The sequence below is a fragment of the Capsicum annuum genome, unplaced genomic scaffold (genome assembly GCF_002878395.1).
Source record: "Capsicum annuum cultivar UCD-10X-F1 unplaced genomic scaffold, UCD10Xv1.1 ctg1183, whole genome shotgun sequence".
Lineage (NCBI taxonomy): Eukaryota > Viridiplantae > Streptophyta > Magnoliopsida > Solanales > Solanaceae > Capsicum > Capsicum annuum.
The window spans coordinates 1,738,675-1,755,520 of NW_025816940.1; the positions used below are offsets into that span (position 1 = coordinate 1,738,675).

Below are 16,846 nucleotides of genomic sequence, written 5' to 3' on the forward strand. Positions count from 1 at the left end.
ACTGTGAATGTTGTGGTTCAATCAAAATTTTCAATAAATTAGTGGTAAAGAAAAACTTTGGGAAACTAATATCGAGATTAGCTATGAAAAGATCAGCTTTTCTTACCTCATGCCCCAAACCTTCGTTATACTTGGGCAGTTAGGCTTTTGAGAAGATGCTCCTTTTTAAAAAATAATGCATTTGTATTAGGTTTTGAAATGTGGATTTGAACAAATAAAAAATGATGCATTTTTATTAGGTTTTGAAACGTGGATTTGAATGCTTTGCTATTTAGGATTTGCTGATCATGCAATTCAGTGTCAGTCCCTTGCTTAGTCATGTGTTGTTTCTGCATCTAAACACAACGAGTTACTTGTAAAGACTTGTTCAACATTGTTAGAATATGAGTAGGAATAGGAATAACATATAAAATCCTACTTAGAAAAGGATTGTAATGTAGTGTTCTATTAGGAAAAGGATTGGAATGTATTGTCTATAAATAGGGTCTCAATGTAATAATATAGTAACAACAATTCAATAATATTTTTCTCTTATATTTTCTAACATGACATCAGAGCTTCCACGATCTTGGTAAATAATCAAAGAGTCGGGCGGCTATAATCCATATATGCCGCCCGTCTGGCCAATGATTATGTTAGCAAAAGTGGGTTACTGGCTCACTGTGTATCTTTGTAGTGACTATTTTCTCATATCTTTACGTAGCACCATACATCTTTTCGGTGACTACTTTTTCATATTTATTTTTCTCAGCACCGTACTTCTTTTCGGTGACTATTTTATCATATCTGATTTGCATAGCACCGTGCATCTTTCCGGACTACTGTCTCATATCTGAGTTGCATAGCACCATGCATCTTTCTGGTGACTCCTCAGATTTAATTTACATAGTTCCATATGTCTTTTCGGTGACTCCTCAGATCTTTTTCAGTAGGATCGTGCTGTCATTCCGACTCTACTCATATAATTTCTATTTCTCAATAGGGTCGTGCTATCATTCCAACCCTACACATATTTCTCTTTTTCGGTAGGGTCGTGTCATCATTCCGACCCTGCCCTTATACTTTTTTTTTCCCTCAGATTGTAGTCACTTTTCAACCATCAAATCTAATAATCTGGCAGGTGAGCATGTTTTGGTTAAGTTTCCGGTGACTTTCATGTTCAAGATCCACTTGTCTCTTGATTTCGAGATGACCCGTATATTTTATACCAGTTTTCGGCAAATTTTCAGCGACACATCGACTTTATGGCAATATTTACTACTTTTCGGATTATTTTTTCAGTTTGTTCCGTTTCAATTGAGGTTTCCCAGACGTCCAGTCCTTATCAGTTTTCTTGCAGATATCTTCACCAAGTCCCTCACCGATTCTCATATTAGTTGCGTCCATAACAAGCTTGGTATATATGTATTCTATGCACCAGCTTGAGGGGGAGTGTTAGAATATGAGTAGGAATAGGAATAACATATAAAATCCTACTTGGAAAAGGATTGTAATGTAGTGTCCTATTAGGAAAAGGATTGGAATGTATTGTCTATAAATAGGGCTTCAATGTAATAATGTAGTAACAACAATTCAATAATATTTTTCTCTTATATTTCTCACAAACATATTGATTTGGATCTAACTGGATTGCCAACTACCTCGTGGAAATGATGACTGCATGCTTGTAGCTACCCTAGTGTCACCAGTACTCCTGAAATAGCTGAGTACTCCCACCGTTTCAAAACAAAGACCTCTTTTGACTTGACATGGAGTTCAAGAAAATAAAGAAGACTTTTGATTCTTGTGGTCTTAAATTAAAGTTATGTAAAATTTACTAAAATACCCCTTAATCTTGTGGTCTTAAACATGTCACATGGAAAATTGGAATTGAAGTGTTGTCAAAAAAGGAAAGGGTCATTGTTCTTGATATATATAGACTAAAAAGGAAAGTAGGTCATTGTTTTTTAAACGGAGTAATATAATTGAAGTTTAGTTAGAAATATAACATTTTTTTGTCTGCCTGGTTGGTGTTTATCTGCCATTGCATTCTTTATTCTTTACTTTTCAGCATTTATTGTATTATATATTTTTCAATGCAGCTTAGATCACTAGCTCTCCCGTTCACTGTGCTAGAATGGACCCTTCCAACAGTACCACGGCCATTGCCTAAAGATCGTCCTGCCATACCATCAGCAGAGACATCCTCCCCAACAAAAGAAGCAGCTGCAGCAGATGCTAGTGAGCTCAGTTTACTTGATTTTTCACGCATTACTTAATTATATATATTTCCTTATCTGACTTACAAAATGATATCTTCTATGATCTGTTGAGTGAATGCTAATACTCAAGGAGTAAATTTTGACTGCAGAAGGAGCTGGGACAGATGGATCTCAAGATGAATTTTCAGAAAGTTTCTCTTTTGCACTAGTCAATGGTGCACTTGGAGTTTTTGAGGTTCATGGTCGAAGGATCCGTGACTTCAGGTATTTTCTTCTACTGTTAATAAAACAGCGGTCAATTAGTTAGTATTTAGTGGTCCAACTGTTCAAGTCAATTCTTGTCCTATGCTTAGTGAATATTTAGATTTAGTGATTGAACATTATGGATCAATATGGATTTGGCCAAAGAGATGAACTTTAGATTAGTTCTCTTTGTTCCTTCTATATATATATTACTGTGTGTGTATTATTTGTCATTCAAGTTGTCGAAATCTATTAAATCTTTCCATAATTCAATTTTAAATATACTGCAAAAGTTCTTTTACTGATCAAAGTATGCAGTGTCTTTGTAGTCTGCTTAAGCTACAAGTAGTCAGCTGCTAAGTGGACATTTCTGACCCCCTATATGCTATAAACAGGCCGGTGTTTTGGATGGCGGAAGGCGACAAGGCTCTGCCTCGCCATGCGGCGAGATGAGCCAGCGAGGGGGTTGCTTTTTGGAAGTGCGGCGACAATTAATACCAAAAAATTAAAATATTTAATTGCAGATATAAGTAATTAAAATCACAATAGCAATAATATATTAGCAAATATTTCAAGTCAAAAACTAAAAATATTTCAAGGGGAGGTGCCTTGGTGTATGTTATTTGTTGATGATGTGGTACTGATCGATAAGATTCGAGGAGTTAATGATAAGTTGGAGATTTGGAGATAGACCCTTGAGTCTAAAGGGTTTCAGTTAAGTAGGACCAAGACGGAGTACTTGGAGTGTAAGTTTAGTGATGTGTTGCAGGAGGCTGACGTGGTTGTGAAGCTAGACTCTCAGGCCATCCAGAAGAGGGAGAGTTTCAAGTATGTGGGGTCTATGATTCAGGGCGATAATGAGATTGACGAGGATGTCACTCATCGTATTAGGGAAGGGCGGTTGAAGTGGAGGCTCTCTTTGGGAGTTTTATGTGATAAGAAGGTGCCCCCAGAGGTTAAAGGGAAGTTCTACAGAGTGGCGGTTCGGCCGGCTATGTTGTATGGAGCGGGGTGTTGGCCAATTAAAAACTCCCACATCCAAAAGTTGAAGGTGGCGGAGATGAAGATGTTGCGATGGATCTGTGGCCATACCAGGAAAGATATGGTAAGGAATGAGATTATTCGGGAGAAGGTGGGAGTGGTCTCGGTGGAGGACAAGATGCGAGAAGTAAGGCTACGTTGGTTCGGGCATGCGATGAGGAGGGGCTCTGATGCTCCAATGCGGAGGTGTGAGACACTAGCTATGGATGGTTTTAGGCGAGGTAGAGGTAGGCTGAAGATATATTGGAGGGAGGTGATTAGGCATGATATGGAGCAGTTACAACTTACAGAGGACATGACCCTTGATAGGAAGGTGTGGAGGATGCGGATTAGGGTAGAGGGTTAGGGGGTGAGAGTGCGTCGGTAACAATAGGGGGCGTTCTTTATTGGTGTTTAAAGTTTCTTGTTCGTGGTGTTGAATGTTGTGTATGGTTTCGAATAGGTAGTTTTTAATATTATCTTGTGGATGTAGGATTATCGTATGGTTAGTGGTGTTAGTTTATTTTGCAGATTGTACTAGTTTATATGCATTTGTTTTGGGTTTGTTAATACTGCTATTGGTCCTAAGTCGGGGGTCTATCGGAAACAACCTCTCTACAGAGGTAGTGCTATGGTTTACGTACACTCCCCCCTTCCTAGACCCCACTTTGTGGGAATACACTGGGTATGTTGTTGTTGAAAAACTAAAAATAGATAGTAGATATTATTTTTTGCTCTTTGTGAAAAAGACAATGGAAGAAGAAGAAGAAGAAAAAAAACAACAGCAACAACAACAACATACCCAGTGTATTCCCACTTAGTGGGGTCTGGGGAGGGTAGAGTGTACGCAGACCATACCACTACCTCAAGAGAAGTAAAGAGGTTGTTTCCGGTAGAGTCCCGGCTTAAGACCAATAACAGTATAACAAATACAAAAAGTAGGAGCATATAAACTAGTATGCTACACAAAACAAACTAACCGTATAACAAACACAAAAGATAAGTGCATAATAAACTAGTACGGGATGCAAAAATGCCAACACCACTAGCCCCAAACTACAGCCACAACACTACGAACCAGAAACTCCAGACCCAAAGGAGCACTCCCCTATTACTACCTTCGCACTCCCACCCCCTAACCCTCTACCCTAATCCGCGTCTTCCACACCTTCCTGTCAAGGGTCATGTCCTCTGTAAGCTGTAATCAGTGAAAGAAGTTGAAGAAGAAAAAAATCAAGTAGAAATCAGTAGACTATGAATAACGACTGACCAGTGGAGAGAAAATAAGAAGAAAGTAGAAAAAGAAAAAAAGAAACAGAGAAACGACTTACCAGTCGCCGCCTGCCGTAGTCACCGGAATCACTCACAGTCGCAGTCGCAGTCGCCTCTCTGTGGTAGCAGTCAAAGCAAATGAAAATAAAAGCCCTAAAATTATCTTTTATCTTTAAAACCCTAAATTTTTTTTAAAAAAATAAAAATGTGTCGCTTTTAGCGTCTCGCCTCGTCACCATGTCGCCATTCTCGTCTTGGTGTCGCCTTTCACAGGTCGCATCGCCACGAAAGGCATATGGCGCCTCGCCATTGGCGACATGGCTCTCACCATCGATAACACTGGAACCGGCTGATTATATAACAAGAATTTAATGTGTTTTCTTGTGGCCTATTAGCAATCAATGCCATTGATTAGATACTTTCCGTATATGTATGGTCTTCCTTGAGTTCTGAGCTCCGTTTTGAAGCTTTTATGACTTGGTAACAGAAAATAGTACTTCATAATGTTTGTACAATTGTATTGCAAATTTCTGGTCTTCTGTTATGAGATTCTGTTGCAGAGAGTGCAAGGTTTTAGATTATCAGTGGTCTCTTTTTATGTGTCTCTGTGTATCATCTAACAAAAAAGAAAAATGTTGTATTCATGGCAGTCGTACTTTTATAGGCTCTTGAATGACGAAGGGGATAGAGCTATTGTGTTAGGGGAACTGGAGCACTCAGAGGAGTGTCGGGATTTTAGCTATTGTAGACGTTTTAAGGTAGAAGAGGTTAGAGAGGCTGTTCGCAGGATGCGAAGGGGTAGGGCGACGGGGCCAGACGAGATACCGGTGGAGTTTTGGAAGTTCGTTGGAGAGGCTGGTGTAAGGTGGTTGACTGGATTGTTTAATGAAATCTTTAAGACGGCAAAGATGCCCGAGGCTTGGAGGTGGAGTACCATGATCCCTCTCTATAAGAATAAGGGTGACATCCAGAGTTGCAATAACTATAGGGGATTAAGTTATTGAGTCACTCTATGAAGATTTGGGAGAGAGTGGTCGAGGTGAGGCTGAGACGGATAGTGTCTATTTCGGAAAACCAGTTTGGATTTATGCCTGGCCGCTCGACGACGGAGGCAATTCACCTGGTGCGGAGGTTGGTGGAACAGTATAGGGAAAGGAAGAAGGACCTGCACATGGTGTTTATCGACCTGGAGAAGGCTTACGACAAAGTCCCCAGGGAGGTGCTTTGGAGATGCTTGGAGGTGAGTGGAGTACCGCTGGCATATATCAGAGCAATTAAGGATATGTATGATGGAGCGGAAACTCAGGTGAGGACGGCGGGAGGAGACTCAGAGCATTTCACTGTCTTGACAGGATTGCATCAGGGATCTACTCTTAGTCCCTTTTTGTTTGCGTTGGTGATGGATGTGTTGACGCGGCGTATTCAAGGGGAGGTGCCTTGGTGTATGCTTTTTGCAGACGATGTAGTTCTGATAGATGAGACTCGAAGGGGTGTGAATGACAAATTAGAGGTGTGGAGGCAAACTCTTGAGTCTAAAGGGTTCAGGGTGAGCAGAAGCAAGACAGAGTATGTGGAATGCAAGTTTAATGACGTGAGGCGGGAGAATGAGGTAGTAGTGAAGCTGGAATTACAGGAGGTATGTAAGAGGGATAGTTTCAAGTATCTCGGGTCCGTGATCCAGAGTAACAGTGAGATTGACGAGGATGTCTCGCACCGTATTGGGGCGGGATGGATGAAGTGGAAGCTCGCGTCGGGGGTGTTGTGTGATAAGAAGGTGCCGCCCAAGCTGAAAGGCAAATTCTACAGGGTGGTAGTCCGTCCGGCCATGTTGTATGGAGCGGAGTGTTGGCCAGTTAAGAACTCCCACATCCAAAAAATGAAGGTGGCAGAAATGCGGATGTTGCGCTGGATGTGTGGGCTGACTAGAGGGGATAGAGTTCGGAATGAGACTATCCGGGAGAAGGTTGGTGTGACTCCAGTGGAGTGCAAGATGCGGGAAGCCCGATTGAGATGGTTCGGACACGTGAAGAGGAGGGGCATGGATGCTCCGGTTCGTAGGTGTGAGAGGCTAGCGTTGGATGGTTTTAGGCGGGGTAGGGGTAGGCCGAAGAAGTACTGGGGTGAGGTGATTAGGCGGGACATGGAACAGTTACAGCTCACCGAGGACATGACCCTAGATAGGAAGGTCTGGAGGACGCGAATTAGGGCAGAAGACTAGGGCCGGTTTGGGTCGCTAGTGTAGGGAATTACTTGGGGTTTTTTTTATTCTTGTTATGATTCCGTGTTCCATGTTTTATTACGAATCTGTGTGCTTTCCTCTGTTTTCTAATACTTATGGGTGCCGCATTTATGTTATGTAATCTAGTTCTGTGCTTTACTATGAGTTTGTGTGGTATCTCGTGACTTGAGCCGGGGGTCTATCGGAAACAGCCTTTCTACTTCTTTAGAGGTAGAGGTATGGACTGCGTACATCTTACCCCCCCAGACCCCACTAGGTGGGAATACACTGGGTTTGTTGTTGTTATTGATTTTTGTTAGGTTCAATGATAAGTAATGATGCCAACTGCCAAGTTTCTTGGATAATCTAAAATTTGCAGTGTAGCTTGGGTGAGAGGGCGGGAGAGAGAGGGAGAGAGAGATTACCTTACTCTTTCAATTTCTTTGTTTTGCTATCAGTTGTACTATTATTATGCCTCACATAACGTTATCGCCATTTTTCCAGGCCAAAGTGGCCTTCTTCGTCATTTGTTTCATCTGAGGGCTTGGTGACGGCAATGGCCTATCGCCTGCCTCATGTGGTATGTCATGTGTTCTTTACATCAAAGTGTCATTTTCTGTCTGGTTGCTTATTTGTTAACAAGGTAGGCAGTAATGCATCCATTCTGCAGGTTATGGGGGACAGGTCAGGAAACATACGCTGGTGGGATGTTACTACTGGTCAGTCTTCCTCATTTAATACCCATAGGGAAGGAATTCGTAGAATCAAGTTCTCACCAGTAGTTCTTGGAGACCGTAGCCGTGGACGTATTGCCGTTTTGTTTTATGATAACACATTCTCGGTATTTGATCTGGTAAGCGAGAAATTCCCCTTGTTGCTTTCTTTGCATGTGCGTCAATATTCCGAGTGCTCTTGTGTCCTCTTCTATGGAAATCAACATACTTGGAATTTGTATGATTTTCCCTTTCTTAGGAATCCATAATCTTTGTAGTTTTTTTTGATGATTAAGAGTATATATTTTTCCTTTGCTGATTAAGAGTATATATTTCCAGTAGTATCAGAAATCCCATTGCTCCTTTATTTTGTAGTGTGATTCCTAATCTGTAGTGTTATCTTTGTGAGATCCATAGAACTTGGATAACCGAACTTTCCATTATCCTTCCCTCAAGTTCTTTGCATGGGATTCGCCAAAAGCCTCAATAATTAGCTGTTCAAAGGTTATCTAAAAGTCTTGCACACAGTTCTAATTGCTTCTAAACTATATTGCATTTCTCATTTGCAGGACTCACCCGATCCCTTAGCCAATTCACTTTTACAACCTCAATTTCCTGGAACTCTTGTATTGGAGCTCGATTGGTTGCCTTTGCGATTAGATAAGAATGATCCACTTGTGTTATGTATTGCTGGAGCTGATAGCAGCTTTCGCCTTGTTGAAGTAAATATGTATGTCCAAACAAGCTTGTTATCTGTTTCATTATCTTTTTTATCTGTTCTGCCAGGTTAAAAATAAAAATTCAGTAAAAATTGAAATATACAATCCTGCTGGCGAAGGAAGCAGCTTGCGTACTAGACTCTTGAATAATTGCTCTGTAGGTTAATCAAATTTCTTGTCTTGCTTCTAGATGTGTGTTTAAAGATAAAGTAATGCTTGTCGGGAGCCTTCATAAAGAGAACAAAAGTAAATGCCTGTGTGGAGTTGCTAGAAGAATCCTTTATCTCAGTTTCTGCTTCTTTTTCCTTAAGTTCGCAATCATGCTTAGGAGTTGGGACGAGTTTATCATGATTTGATTGGTTATTTTGCTCTGCGTCGCTGTTTCAATTTATTTTACTTGGGAGCCTTGGCATAATTGGTAAAGTTCTTGCCATGTGACTAGGAGGTCAGGGGTTCGAGCTGTGGAAACAACCTTGCCTAAATGCGGGGCAAGGCTGCATACAATAGACTCTTGTGGTCCGGTCCTTCCCTGGACCCGTACATGACGAGAGCTTAGTGCACTGAACTTCCCTTTTGGTCCTTTTCAAGAAGCTTAGTTTTAATTATTTGGTGGGGATACACTGGGTAGATTGTTGTTTGGTATTGTGATTGTCTCTCTGTCACTCACTTTTTTGAGGAAAATTGCCTTTAATTTCATCAAATTGCAGTTATTACCCGCTACATTTCAGAGAATGTTGACACTAATAAATTTCCATAAATTTTTGAAGTTCCCTGCATTAACCTTGAAAACTAAAGAATGCTAGTCCCCGTACGTATAACACATAGGGAGAACAATTTAAGTGACTGCTATGATTGTGTATGATATTGATCAATTTATACCCTTGGAGGCAGAAATATGATGTTTGCAGTTTGAAATACTTTAACTTGATGCAATTTCTTTTACTTCCTCCAATAACCCAAAATAATATCTCATTCGTTATATTTTAAAACTTTTGTCTATCCTAGATAGATTTGTTTTACAGAGTTTACTTGCGTATCTTTGTAAAACTGTTTTTTGCCTATGCAGAAGTGACAAGAAAATGGTCCATGGTCCGCAAGCTCGACCAGTCAAAGAAAGATTTCGACCAGTGCCTTTGTGTTCTCCCATATTACTACCCACACCACATGCCCTGGTAACTTTGCTTTTCCTTTTCTCAACTAACGCATGCTAAACTAACATAGTTAGGATAGCTTTATTAAGAAGAATATTTGAATTTGTTAAGTGTCTCGGTTGGTTGAGGGAATTGGTTGTTGCCTCCTTATATGATCTTGGAGATTTCTAACCTCATAGCTAGCTTGTGAGGTCGAGTTAGGATGAAGGCCCATTTTTCTTATCATTGTATCATAGCCGGGGGTCTATCGGAAACAGCCTTTCTACTTCTTTAGAGGTAGAGGTATGGACTGTGTACATCTTACCCTCCCCAGACCTCACTATGTGGGATACACTGGGTTTGTTGTTGTTGATTGTATCATAGCCAAACTGATCCCTATTGTTGTGTTATCTAATGTTGGCCTATGTTACGTTATAATGCCTCGAAACTCTAGTCTTGGAATGCCCCGGTTTTTGGTTTCCTATAGTAATTGAGAGAATGGTTGGGTTTCTCCTTATATGGTCTAGGGGATCCCTCACTTGAAAAGCTAGCTTTTGGGGTTGTTAGGCTCAAAGTCCATTCTTTAGTTGAAATTAACTATTTTGTTTAAGGTTGTTAAATTAGTACCATTGTCTGTCAAATCGTGTGGCTTTATTTTCGATAAAAAAATCTTTCGTATTGAAGTTGGATATGAAAATTTTGTTACCTCTTCTTTTCGTTTTTTTTTTTCTGTTTATTGCAGGCATTACGGACAATCTTACAGTTAGGTGTGAAGCCATCGTGGTTTGATACATGGAGTGCAACCGCAGATGACACAAACTACCAAGTTCCTGGAACTCCGACTGCTGGAGATCTTCGTAACCACATGATTGAATCACCCCGTATTGGTGACTCAGTAGTGCCTGAGATGCTTCTCAAAGTACTGGAGCCTTATCGTAGAGAAGGTAATATTTTGTGTAATCTCGTATTATGTTGTAGGATATGTTATCTATCAGCATTTACACTTAAACTTTGCATAAAAACAATACACTTGGTGAAGTATTTGACATGTTTCGATGTCTGTTACTCAAGGGTGCATACTTAATGATGAGCTGGTTAGACTCTATGCCGGTCTAGTGGATAAAGGTTCTGCAGTAAGGTTTGCCTTTGCTGCTGCTATATTTGGAGAACCCATGGAAGCTCTTTTCTGGCTGCAATTACCGCGAGCTCTAAACTACTGGATGAATAGATTGACTAACAAGTCTCCAACAAGAGTACCTCAATCAGCTTCGACGTCAGAGCTTGATGAAGTATCTATGTTAGATAGGATATCATCAAAAGGGAAGTCGGGGAGCGGAACGGGAAAAAATAATGCTTTGGTTAGTTTTATCAAATAATTCTGTTGAATATTTATGAAACAGATAATCTGCTCGTAGTTGGCTTTTTAACTGTGTGTCTGCACTCCAATTTCTCAGGAATGGTTTTCACCTTCTAAGTTAGGTGCCTTTAGTGTCTTTTCATTAAAAAGGAAAGAAAAGAAAGGAATTAGGTGCCTTTAGTTCTAATCCAGGATATCTGTTGATCTTATGGCTTTTGTCTGGCAGGGAAATGGTCAGCTTCAGCTGATGGCCTTTGAAAAAGAGGAGTTGTGGGCACTTGCTAATGAGCAGATTCCTTGGCATGAAAAGCTGGAAGGGGAAGAGGCAATTCAAAACCGTGTACATGAGTGAGTGTCCTCTGTATAAATGGTCTAGTTATATCTGTTTGCTCCACCACACCAAGATTGTTGGTCAATGAGGTTTACAAGCTTTGCCTAGTTTAGTTTGAAACTTGTATATCCTCCAATCTGTAAGTAGTGGACATGAGAACATTTTGCTCTTTTAATTGTGATTGACAGACTTGCACTGAGGAGGTTGGTCTATTATATCTTTTTGTGTCTGCACACTGAGATTTTTGGTCAATGAGGTTAACAGGATTGGCCTTGTTTCGTTTGAACTTATATATCCTCAAATCTGCAAGTCGAGAAACTTGTCGAAGAACAATGCAGTGAACATTGGAATACATAGCTTTGTTAATTGTGATAGACAGACTTGAGGTGTAGATATAGCATTATCATCCAATTGATGAAGTCCAGAATATTACTGGTGCATAGCATTACTATGATACTATCCAAGTGATGAAGTCTAGGATACTACTGATGCACACTTTCATAAGCTTGCAACATAATTGTCATTGAATGATAAATTCCCTCTATGTTTTTATTTGCTCTTCCGAAATATTCGCATTGCTTCATCGAGTAGCTCACATTGCTTAAATGAGGATATGTGTGGGCGTTATTGGCTGGTGATATCTCTTGATGCCCCTAGTGGTTGGACTGAATGCAGATGCGTTTGAAATGATCGAGTGTTACAATTCTTAAATAAGAGATAAAATACGAGTCTGCTATTGCAAATATTCCAGGAAATCTCACTAGTCCCCTGAAACTAGTGAAGTAACAGAACCAATATCACTTATTACTCTCTTTAGGAACAGCAGAACATATTAAGGAATCAACAGTGAGGGTTTTCATCATGTGGAAATTAATTTCTGGCCTTCACATGCATTTTTTTAGGTGACTGTCATTTGATCTTGAATTTCTGAATAAGGCAATAAGCAACAGTTTGACTTCATGGTTTTGTTTCTGATTACCAGATTAGTATCGATTGGAAACCTAGAAGCAGCAGTTAGTTTACTGCTCTCCACGCCTCCAGAGAGCTCGTATTTCTATTCAAATGCATTGCGTGCTGTTGCCCTTTCTTCAGCTGTATCAACATCGTTACTTGAGCTGGCCGTGAAGGTGTTTCTTCCTTTCAGTGTTTCATTTTTCCCTTTTCAGATAAATTTTCTTCACTTTCTTTCTGTTGGTGTCTTTGTTAAGTCACTTGTTGTGATGCTTGTGTAGGTTGTTGCTGCCAATATGGTAAGAACAGACCGGTCCTTGTCTGGAACACATCTTCTTTGTGCTGTTGGCAGGCATCAAGAAGCTTGTTCTCAGGTAATGTTCTCCATATATATTCTGTTTTGTTAGTGATCTTGATCTTGCTTGAACGTTAATTGACTGATGCTAAACTTATATGCCTCCATTTTATTGAACTTTAATGGGCGAGATTTATAGACTGTCTGCAGTGTCTTTATTGCAGATTGAGCTTGATGCATGATTAAATCTTATAGCATCTTGATCTATTCGTTTATATTTCCTACTTGGTGGAACTATTAACTGTTCCTGTGTGGTTCTGTCTGGTTCACTGTTCCGTCTTGCTGATTCTGCATGTTGGAGTTGTGACTAGCTTGCAATGATATACACATATACTATATATATGTATGTATTTATGTGTATATGTCGAGGGACTTTTTCCACCATATTAAATCATTATTGATCTTCTAAAAGTGAGGGGAAACGATGTGATACGTATAAATTGTGTTTGGTATGGTGGAACTCTTTTGTTTAAGGAAATCGTTTTCCAGTGGGTAAGGAGAACTATTAAAGTTTTTCTTGATTTATGGTCTTATTCGTATTTTGGTCCCTGTTTATTAAACCTAGCTCATTTAACCTTTAATTAAACTAAATGCTCAATTTTGGTCCTTAAACTGACGGAAGTAATAGACAGTAGTTCATATTAATGACAATGGTGGTTTTATTGCACTACTTCAATTTCATATGGCATTTTGCCATCTCATAAACTGGAGCAATGTTTCTAGCCTCGTTCTTCTAGTGATGAAAAATTTCCCAAATCCTGCGGCTGAATTGCAAGCAAAAAAAATATGCTGCCAAGAGAGCTGCTGGTAGTGATTTTTATAAGGAGGATAAAGGTGAGTGGTTGTGTAAGAACCAAGACTTACAATGTCAATGGCACAATCACGCATCATCTGAAGTAAGCTGAAGCATGACCTAGAATGGGATTCTGCCCATTGGAGATTTTACTAGTGTGGGATTTTAATTCCTTTTGATCTCAGCGAGCGTGTTGAATTTATTAGCTCCCTTGTGAGGATATTTGGCAAGGAAACATTGTTAAGGTCTTTACAGTTTTCTGTCAATTACGGGAAGGTGCTGGCTATGAAGTTTTGGGTGGAACGAGACAGGGATGAAAAATATTGTAATTACTTGAAAACTCTTTGAGAGACTCCACTAGACAATTTCTTATTGAGTTACTAATGCGGATCGGAAGGGAGGTGATCATTTATTGAAAAGTTCGGAAGTGCAGTTTTCAATTTTGTTTCTCCGATCCACTTGCCATCATGGTGAAATTGGAGGCAGCTAGGTGATTAGACACTGTAGTATGCCATGAAATTACTGGTTGTCATCTACTTTGCTTGGACTCTTCAAACATACTACCAATTGTGTGTTGGATGCTCCAAAACTATGTATTTTGGAGGATCTGACACGGGTGCGGCAGCATTTTTGGAGGATCCAATCATCACAGGTTCCCAATTTTCCAGGAAGGTTCAATGCCTTTGAGAGACACCCTAATTATCATCATGTCTTCATATAACACGTCTATGTTCTCGGACTTTTCACTTTTGGTGCCGTAGTGTCTACATGTGGGTGTGGGTGTACGATCCACAACTGATTTAGTCAACCGATTTTGGGTACTTTGACCAAAATCGACAAGGAAATTTTGTACAGATTTAATGATTTCTGTAATTGGAAAAAAAAAAATAGGTGAAACTGAAGAAAATGGAACACCTTGTATATAGAAATTTCTCACTCTTTTTCCTTTCATCTCCTTCCAGGATTCTCCTCTTTATCAAATATTGTCTCCTCAAGTTTTCCACATAATCTCATAATTGGGGTTTTATAACTTTTCTTTTAGATATTTGAATTATTTTTAGCCGAATCCCCACAGCCATATCCTTACCTGGATCCGTATCCCCGATCTCAGAATTTAGATCATGAAGGATCCAACCTCTACATCCGCACCCATATCGGACACCAATACCTGAGCCAGAGCAACATAGGATAACGTTCTGTTAAGAATTTATAGGTGCTGGGAAGACCAAGTGTAGAATTCAGCACTCAGTTTCAAATCCATATTTGCACTTGGAAAACATTAAAGTGCATTGGATTCAATCCATTTAGGGACCAAAGTATCTAATTTATTTAAAGGTCAAAGTCAAATGCTCGTGGTCTAATAATATGGAGAACAAAATTAGAATAGCTGCAACTCATTCCTTATCACTTGCTTTAACCAACTTTTGAACCTTATTGTTAATTTTCATTTGAAATTTTTTTTATTAATCTCTCATACTCGAAGATATCACCGAGACACTACTATCAAAATTATCCATTTACACTTATACAACCCTGTACACCAGAAAATTATCCATTTTCCCATAAAATGTTTGCCACTGAAACCATATTTGTTTATACCAAATGTTTCCATAGCTGGGTCGTGTTATCATCTTTGTAGTCTTCCAACTGGGGCATCTTCTGTAGTTGCTAATCTACTTTTCTGAGAATTATTCCTTTCACTAGCCCTTATAATTATAAATCAACGTGTGCAGATTTTGCAACTCACTAGCCATTATATTTATAAATGGACGTGTGCAGATTTCGCGACTCCAATTAACATGCCACATTTCATATTTCTCTACTTTTTGGCTAATTTCACGTTCTACATATTTGGCAGTTACAAGATGCTGGATGCTGGACTGATGCTGCAACATTAGCTGCAACACATCTTAAAGGAACTGATTATGCGAGGTTACTGATCAAAGAGAACGTGGAAGTTCTATAACTACTATGATTTGCTTACGATATAGTACTTGTCAAAAATGGATAACTTAAAATTGTGGTCCTGCAGGGTTTTGTTGAGGTGGGCTCAGCATGTTCTTCATTCCGAACACAACATTTGGAGGTATCATCTTTTCTTCATCTGGTATTTTCCAGAAAATTGATGGTTCCCTAAATTTGTAATAATTCACTGCAGGGCACTTATATTGTATGTTGCTGCTGGTGCATTGCCAGAGGCATTAGCTTCTCTTCGTGTGGCACAACAACCAGACACAGCAGCCATGTTTATACTTGCTTGCCAGGAAATCCATAGTGAATATCTATCTATCTTGGATGATGAATTAAGGTCATCAGATAAGTTGGTTAACTTGCCAGGACTGAACCCAGAAAGTGAAGATGTCCATGCGGTTGGTGAATACTATGGACAATACCAGAGAAAACTGGTCCACCTTTGCATGGACTCCCAACCTTTCTCGGACTGAAAAATCTTTGCTGGGATACCTTTTACAGCGTGTCTTAAGATCTCCGTCTCAGCAATCTGAGTCATTGGAACAAGCTTCTCATCCTTTACCCTACATTTGAGCCTAAAATTCAAGACATTTAAGCATCACAAAAAAAAAAGCCAAGAGCCTTGCCTGAACTACAGTTTGGTATTCATTCATATTGAAAAGACTTGGCCTGTCAAAGTTATTGATAGAGAAGTAATCTGCAGTTCTGTGGGTCAACCATGGTAGAATTGGCGCTGCTTTTAACGTGGTCACAGATGTTCTTTTGACATATATACGACTTTCAATTGTATACCACTCAGACGATTGTTCTGTTCAGAAGTTTGGGCCATAATACACGTCTTTTGAAAGCTAGCCATGTTTCAAGATCAATTCTTTTGTATTAGAATATATAACTACTGTAAATTGATTTATTGATTTTGTAATAGCATCGAGTCATTGAGTTCATACATTATCGCCACTGAGGGTGTCAAAATAACCTGCCCAAAGTTACTTGAGCTGAAATGAGTTAAAAAAGCGGATCATAATTCAATCCAACCAATTCGTAGTAAGTTTTAGTTTTTTTTTTGTGTTTATTTCTTTTTACAACTTTTATGGGTCGTTTGGTATGTTAATACCGGGATTATAATCATTGGACTAATTTACCACATATGGGGGTGGTATAAAATAATACCATGTTGGATGAGATAAGTTTGGGATTAGTTTTATATCATGTTTAGTTGATGGTATTAATTATTGTCAGGATTAATTTATACCATCAGACAACATGGTATAAATTTAATACCTAACTTAATCTTGGAATATTGCACTTTATGCCGCGTGCTAAACGACTCCTAATGGATAAAGGACTCCTAATGGAATTTGGTTTCCTTATAATGTTGTTGTAAGTCATATTTATCTTTGTTTATTCTTTTATAAAATGATTTTATATATCATTGGATCAACTTATTTTTTTTGTGTTTTTAAGTCAAAACATCTTTTAAGCACTTTTGTAGTGTTTGAATGAAATAGAAAGACGTCTTTAAGAAATTGTTTTAAAGTCAAAATAACAAAAATAAGCTAAAAATTTTAACTT

The 16,846-nt window shown here is 39.2% G+C and overlaps 1 protein-coding gene across 2 annotated transcripts in view; it reads left to right on the forward strand.

Annotated features, from left to right (window-relative positions):
* The window catches only part of LOC124890084 (WD repeat-containing protein 11-like), a 28,458-nt gene extending 12,240 nt beyond the window's left edge, over positions 1 to 16,218 (forward strand). Inside the window, exons 7-20 of one of the 2 annotated variants that reach the window (XM_047401956.1) lie at positions 2,082 to 2,220; positions 2,351 to 2,465; positions 7,459 to 7,534; positions 7,625 to 7,807; positions 8,237 to 8,397; positions 9,453 to 9,558; positions 10,259 to 10,460; positions 10,588 to 10,874; positions 11,100 to 11,221; positions 12,187 to 12,331; positions 12,437 to 12,529; positions 15,162 to 15,254; positions 15,336 to 15,389; positions 15,462 to 16,218. In XM_047401956.1, the coding sequence (XP_047257912.1) occupies positions 2,082 to 2,220; positions 2,351 to 2,465; positions 7,459 to 7,534; positions 7,625 to 7,807; positions 8,237 to 8,397; positions 9,453 to 9,558; positions 10,259 to 10,460; positions 10,588 to 10,874; positions 11,100 to 11,221; positions 12,187 to 12,331; positions 12,437 to 12,529; positions 15,162 to 15,254; positions 15,336 to 15,389; positions 15,462 to 15,578 (1,893 nt within the window). In that variant the 3' untranslated portion in view covers positions 15,579 to 16,218. The remainder of the gene's footprint in view (positions 1 to 2,081; positions 2,221 to 2,350; positions 2,466 to 7,458; positions 7,535 to 7,624; positions 7,808 to 8,236; positions 8,398 to 9,452; positions 9,559 to 10,258; positions 10,461 to 10,587; positions 10,875 to 11,099; positions 11,222 to 12,186; positions 12,332 to 12,436; positions 12,530 to 15,161; positions 15,255 to 15,335; positions 15,390 to 15,461) is intronic. The other variant, XM_047401955.1, reaches the window with a different exon arrangement.
* The last annotated feature ends 628 nt before the right edge of the window (positions 16,219 to 16,846 follow it).